Source organism: Rhodnius prolixus, unplaced genomic scaffold (assembly GCF_049639745.1).
Source record: "Rhodnius prolixus isolate KJV_2025 unplaced genomic scaffold, Rpr scaffold_13, whole genome shotgun sequence".
NCBI classification, from domain to species: Eukaryota; Metazoa; Arthropoda; class Insecta; order Hemiptera; family Reduviidae; genus Rhodnius; species Rhodnius prolixus.
This window is the reverse complement of record NW_027411583.1, coordinates 3,434,619-3,446,888: the sequence shown is the minus strand read 5'-3', so window position 1 is coordinate 3,446,888 and position 12,270 is coordinate 3,434,619. Positions and strand designations below refer to the sequence as shown.

Below are 12,270 nucleotides of genomic sequence, written 5' to 3'. Positions count from 1 at the left end.
TACTTATTTTTTTATCTTCGCCTTTATTTTCCTTGAATGGAAGATTGATTAATACGTTCACTATCAAGGCAGAAATCTAACAAATCAAGCCAGGTATTTTTAATCATATCTACTTCTCATTTTATAAAAAACTCTCTTCTACCACGAACTAGAGTTCATCATCTATTTTGATTTTTTACAGATCAACAGGTCTGTTCTCGTTAAAATTAGTTCCTTTAAGCAAACAGTAACAGTAAACCAAGCGTCACTGAATTAATATTTAGTAGGTGTAGGAAAGTTGCGAGCTTTTATTTCAATATTCAGAGCTTAATTTTGCTTGCTGGTTTGTGTGAAGACTAGTCATATCTTCACATTGGCCACATAACTCAGAAATAATTGTATAAAAGCTTTTTATTATGTCTGCTTTTAAACTTTTACCAAACTTTGAAAGTGTTAAAAGAATTTTAGCCTTAAGAACCAGCCTAGAATGTGAAGTATTACAAAGAATTATCTGGGGCTATACTTACATAGCAAATGACGGAATTAAATTAGAACAAAAAATTATTATTATTATTTTAATTTTTTAAATAAGTTTTTCTTAAAAAAACAAACAAAATCCCACACTAGTTTTAGAACTGAGAAACACAATTACCATACAAAATAAATCAACTATATTTAAAAAAACTATATTAAAAAAAAAAGAAAGTGAAAATGAATCTTTGGCATTCAGTTGGAAGTTTCTGAGAGATAATAATGTGTTAATCCGTAATATTGAATGAAATCTCAAGAATACGTTTGTGCCACCTCATTTCATAAGGCCTTTATCAGATTTTGCATATGGATCTATGACGGAATGGGATGAAGAAAGTAATTTACTTTATTAACGAAAAGATTTTGTTTGGGGGTGTTCATCATATTCGTCAAAGACAACAAACACACACACATATATATATATATATTGAAAGCACTTTGCAACTTTAATACAGAAGCTTTAAACTACTTTATTTATTAAAATTAGGGAAAGCTGAAAGGAATTGGTAATACTTTCAATGTAAAGTGCCTGCCAATTCATTAAATAACGGATGAATTTTATGAAAACTACAATAAAAAATATTTATTTAAGCTTTGAACAAAGGAATTATTAATTACAAATTTTACATTCCGTAAAATATAACTTTATGCATCAGGTATTATACAAAAAGGAGAGGAAAAAATTATTCCAACCGACAGCTTACCGTGATTACTTCATGTTTAAAGTCTTCATTACTGTATGCACGCCCCATGGGTATAACTTTTTTTATGAACTCCAGAGGTGTATAAAGATTTAAAAATGTAAAATAATCCAGTTGTGTTTTACAAATATTGTATTTGATAAGCTCTTCCTTTAAAGATTGTAAACTTAACTCTGGATGGCCCAACAATGTATTTGTAACGGCATTGTGCAATAAAAGTACCAATCTTTCACTATGGTACCTCTTTTCAAGCGAATATTTACTACCTAATTTCTTTTCTAAAAATGTATAAAGTTCTTTTTTAATCCATTTTGCAGGTTTAGCTAACCTTGGGAGCGGCTCATTATGTGAGATAACTTTTTTCTTTTCAACTTCTCCAAAAATACTATCCGACCTCTTCTTATTCTTGCTAAATTTACAGACCAATGACAAAGATTTTTCTGGAACTAGACTATTTTCATTGAAAGTAGTTTGAGTGATATTGCTTAACTGAGACTCTGTGTATACGGCGCTACGTTGTAATGTGGTTCTAGAACTTCTTAACGTCATCTGCAGGGTACCATTTCTTAAACTTCTTTCTTCAGTTTCCACAATGATGGCACTCTTTTCTAACACTGAATTTGCTCTTACTGGATCACTTTCATCACTGTAAGACGTGCTAAATGAATCATCATGTGGTCGATTAAAACAAGAAGATTCTTCCAATACCATTTCAGAATTGCAAGGCTTAACTGACCCTCTAGACGTATATTTACTTTCTTTTTGTGCACAGGGAATAGCACTACGTAAATTTGACTGATGAATAGTGGCAGTAGTAATTTTGGTGGCCATGCAAGTGTGCGAATCGTAACTTATTAAATTTCCGTTTGATTGTGATTTTGAAGAACTCCTAAGCGTTCTAGTTGTTGGTGAATAGCTATCAGACTGAACAGCGTCTGTTCCAGTTGTCGTATACAGAGATGAAGAAGACAGTGAAGTTTCTTCACTACCAGTGAGTCGTATACGCTTCCTTGTCACTGAAGGAGTTCCTATTAATATAACGCGATTCTTTGGGGTGCTATGAAATAGTAAACGTTTCCTCTGTTTTGGCGCCCTAGGAGTAATTTCACTTACTTCTAATGAAGTCTCGTAAGAAATATCTTTATTTGTTTTATTCTCAGCTGCTGAATAATTACCTAATCTTTTAGTGCTATTTTTGGTAGAAGTATTCGTGGAGACCCTGCGATAGCTTTGATCTTGGGAGTTTTTATTTTTCCGACCCAAGCTTGTCTGCGAATCTCCTGACAATTTTCTTCGATTCACACTACTAGATTTGTCTGGAGTTTTAGATATTTCTTGCGCTGGTATAAGTGAAGAGTGCGGGCGAAATGTCACACTTCTTCTTGTTTTTTTCTCTGCAGTGATGCTTGATTTTCTTGGGATCAATTTTGGTGCAACAAATTCAAAATCATTCACAGAATCGTGAACTTTTTCCTTCACAGCTTTTTCAAGTCCATTTTCACTTTGAGGCGCTACACTAACAAGAACTTTTTTTGACCGAGTTGCTCGCTGTACTAGTGGAGTACTTTTGTATTTCTTCCTTTTAGTAGAAATTAATTTATCATTTGATATTGCACTCACATCGAATGATAATGATAACTCACCAAATTCTTCACTATTGCCCTTAGTCGTAAATGAAGCAAGTGGTTTTACTTTTCCATTACTATTACGTTTTGACTGTTCTGTCATACTTTTTTTATCCCTTGAAGGAGTTTGCATCGGAGCATTCTCAACCTGTTTGTTTTTTTCTTCAGCAATCGATTTTACGATGGATGTATTTGCTACAGAAGTGGTTCGAGAACTTTTTCTCAAGGTCATATTTTTATCATTTAAAGTAGTTTGTATCCGGGCATTCTCAATCTTTTTTTTATTTTCATCAATATTCGATTTTACAATAGATGTATCTGCAACAGAAGGGTTGCGAGAGCTCTTTCTCAAGGTCATATTTTTATCCTTTAAAGAAGACCGCATTTTGGCCCCCTTAATCTTCTGGTTACTTTCTTCAATGTTCGATTTTACGATGGATGTATGTGAAACAGAAGTGTTACGAGAACCTTTTCTTGTAGACCTAACAGCTACAGAAACCTCGTCAGTATTAAGTGGATTAGGCAATCTGTTCTCCAAACATTCAATTTGCTCACTAATCTTTGCTTCATTTCTAGATTCCACTTTCTGAACCTCAGTACAAACACTATTCTCTTCTGGCTGGTTATTTACATCGTTTGCTTCTTCATCGTCTTCAGCAGAAGCAACATCAATATTATAATTAATTTCCTTCCTAATATCCTCATTTGATGTAATATTCTTAAGTGAAGTAGCATTCTTTTCTTCAGTGGTAAGATTGTTGTTATCTTTATGTTTTTTGGATTCATTTTTATAACTGTTCAAAATATCATTAGATTTATTCTGTGTATTGCCTACTATTCTAGGACTTTTACGGCGTACAAATCTTCCAATATCGTCTGATTTATTTGAAAAACATTCATCTTCCATCAATGGTTCTTTTTCTGTTCGAGTTTGACTGCTTTGGGGGGATTGATTAACAGATAATGCGTCACTGTTTTGTACATTGCTTGGAGGTGGTGTGGGAAGCATATCAGTTAAATTAACAGTTACTCCACTGATATTTTTCTTACTTTCAGAAACCACGGGAACGTCAGCGGCATCTACCTCTGACTTTTCTTCATTCCTAGGGATTTCTGGTTCAGTTACCTTTAATTGTGGTTTAACATGAATATTTTCCTGCATTTCAGAACCGATTTCAGGCATTGATCGGTGGGTTAATGAAACGTTATCTTCTATATGAATATTTTTAACTTTATCTTTTGGACTTTGCTTATGTGGTGCTATAGGTAAACTTTCATTTGATTTTGTTCGGCCTTCATCTTCTTTGTGAATTTCTATTTCTTTCTCTTTATTCGAGTGCTTACGTTTGACTTTATTTTTATTCACATTTGTGACAATTGAACTGCTAGAATTTGTTTCCTTAGTTACAATTGGTAACATTACATTTCTTCTCACTTTTGTAAGCCTTGCTACGTTATTTGTACTGCACTCAATTTTTTGTTTCGGATCAGATTCTTTACTACAATGAACTTCTGCAACGGTTGTTACTGTACTCATGGTTAAATTGTCAACATCATCGCTAGATAAATGCGGTTGTTTGCTTTGAAAAGTACTTTCTGGAATAGTTTCCTCTACTGAATGACTTTTATGAACAAGTACGATTTTATTAGTTCCTACCTCTAAATGAGCTTCGTCAATGTGGTACTGTGAACGTTTAGTTTGCCCTTCACCAGCAGTTCCTGAATTATTGGATAAATTCTGATTGTTTGTTGGCATTAGTTTGTCATCAGAAGTTTCTATGGGCAATGATTGAGATTTGGGTTCACTGTTTATACATTTCAATGAGATATCTTTGCTATTAGGTATATGAGAAATGTCCTTTTCATTTTGTAAACTTGTTTCTTGATTATTACAGTTTTCTTCTTTAGAGTATGCAGTTTTGTTTTCTTTGTTACGTGGAACTTCTTCATCTTTTTTTAAAGACGGACATTTTGTTTCCTGTGATTTATCTGTAATGACAAGATGGTTTTTATGTCGTTTAGAATCATCTTGAGAAACATTTTTACTAAATTCCATCATATTTTCAGAAAGTAGTGATCCTACAGAAATGCTAATTCCTTCTGATTTAGCAAACGAATCAGCAGATGTGTGCTTTAATGGATAGCTAAGATTTTCTGGTTTAACCGAAACGAAAATATCTCGTTCATCATCTAAAATACAAGAAGGATCCAACTCTAAGGTGATAGAAGGTGTTAAAGCATTATTAGTTGCAATTTCGTCAGCTTCAACTGCTGAAATAGCCGACAGAACATCGTCAATGCCAACTACATTTGAATCTGGAAATGTGACCGATATCTGAGGTTTTTCTACCGTTGCATCTTTATTATTTATTGAATCTGAACAATTTAATAAAGAGTTCGGTTTGTTTTGTCGATTTGCAATGTTTTTTCTGCTTTCCCCAATTATTCCATCTAAATTTGGTGTCATAACATTAACAGACAATTCATCCCCTTTTTCATTTTTTCCAAATCCGTTCAGCTGGCTATCTACAAGTCTCGAAGTGTTATCTAATTTAGAACAATGATTATCCAAACCAAGGGAAATTTCTGAGGAAGATTTGCAAGTCTCTCTTACATAAGCATTGCTTGTAACTAATGACATATCGTTTACGCGCTGAAGTGAAGTCTTCTTGACCACTTCTTTTCCAATAACAATACTTTTCTCCTTACAAGGCTGTTCTAAGGAGATTTGTTGCACAGTTTCAGATTGAACGCCGTTTACTTCTTTATTCAACTTATTGCTACTACTGTTTTTTTGGAATGTATCTGACTTTTCTAATTTTGAATCATTGTAATCTCTGATTTCCTCAAGAGAACTGAAACTATTAGAATAATTTCTTTTTGAATTAACTACTTTACTCGTAGAAATACTAAGACTTTCCGACTCCTTAGGATTACTTATTGTAAATGAAGGAGAAAGCTCAACTGATGCTTCTTCCAAATCCTCATAAGATTTTGCAGCAGTATCGTTTGCAGACTCTTCTTCTGGTGATACAACTTTTTCAGACACTTCAGAAGTAAGCGTTTGAGAAACAGGTACATGCATGATATTGCACACTAATTTCTCTGATGAAGGGTTTTCTGTTTGTAGAAAAAATTCTTGTACATCCTGTTTTATCGCCATACTGGATATACTTTCACTTTTTGAATGCATCTCAGAAATATCTAACTGACTGACAAGTGAATATCTGCTGTTTCGTTGTCTCCTAAAAATATTATTTTTTTCGAGATTCCCAGTGACTCCTTCGATTCGTCTTTCAACATTCGATAAGTCTTTATCACATAAATCCTTTATTTCCATTTCAGTGGTCTGTTGAGAGTCATTTTCAGATATGGAACTTCGTGCCCCTGTCGTACTTTTTACGTGAACAACGTACTTCTCAATTAATGAGCAAGTAGGATTTATAGTATTTATGTCTGACCCACTGCTTTTTTCCTGACTTTTTTTAGAATGGTCTTCATCTGTTTGAATCACAATTCCATTAACATCCACGTTATCTTTATGCAAGCCAACTGTATTTTGCCCTGCTTGCCCTGCCAATTCTGATAAAGTAGTTTCTTTAATAGCAACTTCATTGTTGCCAGTAGAGTGTTCAAACTGGCCTTCAAGAGAGTACTTTCTTTTTCTTAAATTCCGAAATGGATTGAGCTTGTTTTCTGTTTCCAGATCTTCACTTAAAGATCCAATCGTTTTAAAGGCAATTTCGACGTCTTCAGCAACGGTTTCGTTGTGGTTGATCAAAGAAATATTTACCCCTAACTGACCACCCAACGAATACTTGCTTTTTCGAATTTTCTTAAAAGGATTAAGTCGTTTTTCTGCTTCATAACTCTCATTCAACGCGATATTTGTGGCGTCCCTCTGTCTGGACAAATCTGTTATTGGATTAACAGAGCAAACGTTTCCCTCATTTTCGTCCAATTGTATTATATCCTCAACATGATCAACCATTGGCTCATAGGTTATCTTGTGTTTTTTTTCATCTTCTGAAGAAAGTAGTGCTGTTGAAAACGAATTATTTTCTTTTTCTACTTGATCATTAGATGTTTTGCCAACATTTTCACCTAATCTATTTGATAAAATTTCTTTATTTACACATTTAGTTTCTGATGCGACAGTCTTAGATACATTTATAGAGTCTAATTGATTTAATTGTGTTTCAGAATTTTGAGTAGCTCCCGTATCATTTTGATTGAAATCATTAATGCTACTAACATCAGGAAGATTATAAGAAGTATTTAAAGAAAATCTTAGAGAATTTTCTTTTTTGGACCGATTCTGAATCTCTGTTTTCTTTTCTTTAGGCATTGCACTGTTGGATCTGTTCAATTCTGTTGGATCGGCGGAAACAGGGATAGATGTGTTATTCCTCGTAACTGCAACTTCGCCATTCGGACGTTGCTTCTCTGACAAAGCCATTAGATTTCTATTTGGTGATATCTGAACTCTATCTTCATTTGAAACTTCTACTGTATCCTCTGCATTCGCAACTTTAGGAAGAGCCAATTTTTTTATATTTTCTTGCGAAACTAAGGAATTACAAGATTCTGCTTCATCATGTTCGCCTTTTTGTTGAGTCGGAGTACATGTACCATTTACAGGAATTTCTGGCAAATTATCTTTTTTGATCGGACTCTGCGTTTCTTTTTTTCTTTCTCCGGACTTCTCACAAACGGAATTGATGGAAGCGTTTAAAACAATGGAAGATGTGTTATTTACATCAACAACTGGACATTGTTTCTCTGTAGATAAAAGTAGATTATCTGATGTTGTTTGAACGTCCCCTTTATTGGAAATGTTTGCTTCATTCCGTGTACTCACGACTTTTACTTCAGACAGATTTTCTGAAAGTATGTGAGAACTTAATGAATTCGATTCTGCTACAATGTGTTCATTATTTACAGCAGACACATTATTTGTAGCAATCATACTAGAAATCTGAGGGGTAGATTCATCATCTTGTAATATTTGTTCATCATTATTCTCATTGATTTCTGCACCTTTGCACCCAGTCAGGCCTGGCAGTGATTCTTCGCGAATGTCAACTTCTTTAAAGGTCACAGAACCGATATCTAAATTTTCAACCTTACTAGATGTTTCTAGAAGTTGTGCCAAATTAATAGAGTTATTTTGAGCCGCTGGATTTACTGAACATTTTTCTACACACTCTCTCAATTCCTTGTCCACATTTTTATCAGCTTCCTCAGATAACTTTTCTTTGACAGTCGCAGATTCAACTTCCTGATTCAGTTGTTGGGTTTCAACGTTATTTTTTATTTCTTTTTCAATGAGGTTGCTAAGGTTTGAGTTTGAAGTATCAGATGCGTTAAATGTCGCATTTAAGGAAAATTTTCGTAAATTTGCTTTCTTGAATGGATTTTGTTTAACAATATCTTGTATATTTTGTGGAGATACTGCAGTAGAATGCTCGTTATCAACACCTACTTCAGTCGTATCGAGCTTGCATACCAAGGAATATCTTTTACGTTTGTTCGGTTTCTTGAAAGGATTTTGAATTTGATACACTTTTTCGTTTTTTATGCTGTCGTTACTTATTGAAATACTGTCTTCGTCTGCAGGAGTGGTATCATTTAATTTAATACTTTCATCAGTGGAATCAAATGTCTTTTCAAATCTAACTGAAAACTTCTTTCGTTTCGAATTCTTCTTAAAAGGATTAGCCACTTTCTTAGATTTCGGCGATACATCTTCAAAAGAAATATTCTCTTCTTGTGTGGAATCCAAAGCAAAAGAAGTTATATTTTTCTTAACTCGAGGTCTTTTAAATGGATTAGTATTTGTGATTTCACACACTTTATTGTTAGATGTATTTACTGTTAAATCCAATGAATTACCTGAAAGTTCCTCTGATTTTTTTGTAAACGTTTGGTTTAACGAACTGGAGTTGAGTGAATTAATAGAATTATTAGTATTTCTTTTTCTCCTTGATGATTTTGTACAAAATATTGGAAATAGATAGCTATCATCCATTCCGGACTTTAATTGATTGATAAATGATTCATTTATTACTGGTAATTGTGTACCTTCGGAGAATGTGTTCTTCAGCAGCATTGTTGCGTCTTCAGCTGTTCCATTTAGTGATGTCACACCAACACCTTAAAACATATACAACTTTAGAAAAAAAAAATGAATTGGCAATAAAATAATTTACATTATGTATAATAGATTTAGCTATGGTAATGTTTCAAAATCAACTACGCTAGAAACAATGTGCAACACTGATCACCATTTTTATCAATTAAAGTAGAAAAATTCCATCTTTTCTTATTTTCTTATATTTTCATGTATTTGTCTGTACCGTAATCCTTTCATAAACCGAGTTGGATTTTGTAGCACATGTAACAGAAACATCCAATTTCATAAAAATAAAAACATTATATAAACCCAGTCAGAAAATAACAACAGAAGGAAAAACATACAAACAATCTTAAAATCACTTAAACCAATATAGAGGGAAAAATGAAATTTCATTTAACACTATTTAAAAAGAAAGGACAACTTTGTAACAACTGAAAATCTCAGAAAAGATTATTTTGAGGTCAATGGTAATATACCATTATCTTATGGCACGTAATTTTTGAAACATCTTTTACCAAACGATATGACAGCTATGAAAAGTGTGAGCAAATAGGGCACTGAGCACCAAGTGACACAATCCTTTGGAGTTTGTCATTTTGTTTGGTAACTATCATAAACCATAACCAGCTCAGAACAAATTCTATGCGTCCTTACAGAAACAATTCATTTGAGTATGCTACTTTAAAACTAAACAGAGAGTGTTTAGTATAATCTAAGCAAAAAAAAACCTTTTTTTGTTTCAGACAAACAAAAACTCTTCTACCTTAATGGACTTTCGACTTCTGCACCCCTAAAAAAATACATTATAAACCCTCTCATTCTGCTCGCATAAATATCCCTTTTGAATTTATTCAATATACAAACAGTGGCGTTGGAAGCATGGAAATCATTTCTGCAGGCAATAACATACTTTTGTTCTTCATAGATTGCTCAATTAAATTCGAGCTTCGATCACGTATAATGTTAAGAGGATTAGATAAATGCCAAAACTCCGAGATCGGAGAAAATTACTCGCTTAGAAGAAACACTTAGTAGCGTTTTTGCCCTTGATTATGATATTTTATCGTTATTATTGTAATTAATTTCTTATCGAAATATGTATATAAGTCATGGAAGCAAATTCAAGTCAGATTACATTAGATTAAACTAGGGCGGCCTCAAGGCCTACGCCACTGCGACCCCTTTGAATCTAAAATTCAAGTTAGAAATAATATTGTTTTTCCCCGAGGAAATATTTAGAAAAATAGTATAAAACTTAAACTTTATTCCTGAACCACAAACCCAGAATGTTGGATGGCACCCCGAGGAGCCTTAATAAGCTCTGTTTCTACAAAAATAAACAAATCCGTCCTCTTTTATTTAATTCGTAAAACTAGTGCCCCAGGAACAATTCTGAAATTTCACCCAATACTTTTTTGCACAGCCCCTATATTTTTATCAAAAATAAAAATTATAGATATGTTAGTATAAAAGAAAATTATTTCCAGAAAACGTATAGAAAAAAAAGTAATTTTTCTTACTTGAACCAAGGTCTTCACATGGTGGTGACAATTTCCCACCACTTGAATTTCTTAATAAAATCCCTTTCTTTTTATCAGCCATGGATTCACTTAAGGTGCCGGTTCTGAAAATTTCACACTATGACTTGATAAAATAATATAAATAACGTTACGCACACAACGTGAACAGAGACTAGAGCACTTTAATGACTCGTATTACTACATTTGTATTTAAAAATAATCATTTGTATCAATCAATGAATTTTAAAGAACACATGAATAAATAATAAATCAAATTACAATTATAATGAAATAATTAACATAAAACACTACCAAATTTTGTATGTATAAATCCTTATCCTTCGTGACATGAACCAACTGTCGGTTATTCAAAACAAGTATCTGTTAGTGTTTAGAGACTCCATTTAGCGGGAGAATTGTTTTGTCTGATTACAAATAATTGAAATCGATTCTACAAACTGGCATTCGATAATTTAAATTTTTCGTTTCTTAATTTCTTTCACCAAAAGTGTTAAATAAATAAAACAATTATTGGCTTTGAAATTAACTAGTAAAAAATGTAATTGAACAAAATGAATAAAACACGAGAATATTAAGCCTATGTACAATGTAAAATGATCATATTCATATGATTTTTTGTAAATAATCCTAAATTTATGTTCTAGTATGAAAACTTACGGAAACATAAAAAGCTTTTCAAGTGAAACTAAAATCTGAAAGTATTTTATTCAGTAATAGAAAAACGAAGTAGGAACATTGAACACCGATATGATATTCCGGTAAATCTTTACAATAGCTCCCCAGAGGCGTGGCCTAATTCGAAGTGATTCTGATTCGCTGTTACTATAGAACCCGCCATATTCAAATATAAATATAAAACTATTTATTTATTTTATATTCACACTTAAATCTAGCGGGTTATATGGTAGCACCGAATCAGAATAACTTCGAATTCTTTATTTATTTCTTAATGGGGGGCTTCGCCCCCCACACCCCCTGATTTTTTCTTCCCCCCATACCCCCTCCTAACCTACCTAATCACCCTCAATTTTTTAATTTTTGTCACAACATTCATTACAATAATTACACAGAACAACACAAAAGAAACTACCTTATTCTGTGGAGTCCTTTTCCTGAGGAGGGTATACTTGTCGAACTCCATTCTTACTCACACTACAATCATGCTTTAATTTAACAAAACCCGCAAATTTAAAACGCTCATACTCATAAAGTTACAAAAAAACGGCACCTCCGGTCACATACAGAACACTCGCGGGAACTATTAATACATTAATCAGGAAGCAGTTGCTATGCAGTATGTGTACTGCGCATGCGCGCTAAACATAAGCGCTACGAAATTCGCACCATCCGCACATTGACGGGAAGTAGTTTTTATTTTCCCCGGTAGGTGCTCTGCACTACCCACACCCTAAAAAAAACAGGCCACGCCTCTGGGGAGCTATTGTAAAGATTAGCCGATATTCCTATTAAATTGGTATTGGTATCTCCCCATCACCTTAACCTCCATGTGATGTCAATTTTAAATTAGAAATTCTCGCAAAATGTGCTCATACTTACAATTTAGATGTAAATTAAATTACAATTTAGGCTTCTTTAGCTTGGTATCCAAGTTTGCAGAATCAAAGACAAATGGAGCAGTAAAGGAAACTTGTAGGCGATCTAAAATCAAGGCCTTGGCCAGCCATAAGAAGCTTAGTGATGAAATTGCTGTAAGGACTGTATTCTACGGTTCTGAAGCCTTCTGTACTTCATTG

At 33.4% G+C, this 12,270-nt stretch overlaps 1 protein-coding gene across 2 annotated transcripts; it reads right to left on the bottom strand.

Annotated features, from left to right (window-relative positions):
• Positions 1 to 1,066: 1,066 nt before the first annotated feature.
• LOC141447948 (uncharacterized) lies at positions 1,067 to 11,196 on the bottom strand. Of its 2 annotated transcripts, none has more exons than XM_074115922.1 (3): positions 11,174 to 11,196; positions 10,496 to 10,599; positions 1,067 to 8,992 (listed from the first exon to the last, which is right to left on the bottom strand). In XM_074115922.1, exons 1-3 carry the CDS (start codon positions 11,179 to 11,181, stop codon positions 1,194 to 1,196), a joined length of 7,911 nt encoding a protein of 2,636 aa, XP_073972023.1. In that variant the 5' UTR covers positions 11,182 to 11,196; the 3' UTR covers positions 1,067 to 1,193. The 2 variants fall into 2 exon arrangements, with proteins under 2 accessions (XP_073972023.1, XP_073972024.1); XM_074115923.1 differs by lacking the exon at positions 11,174 to 11,196 and adding an exon at positions 10,808 to 11,071.
• Positions 11,197 to 12,270: the final 1,074 nt, after the last annotated feature.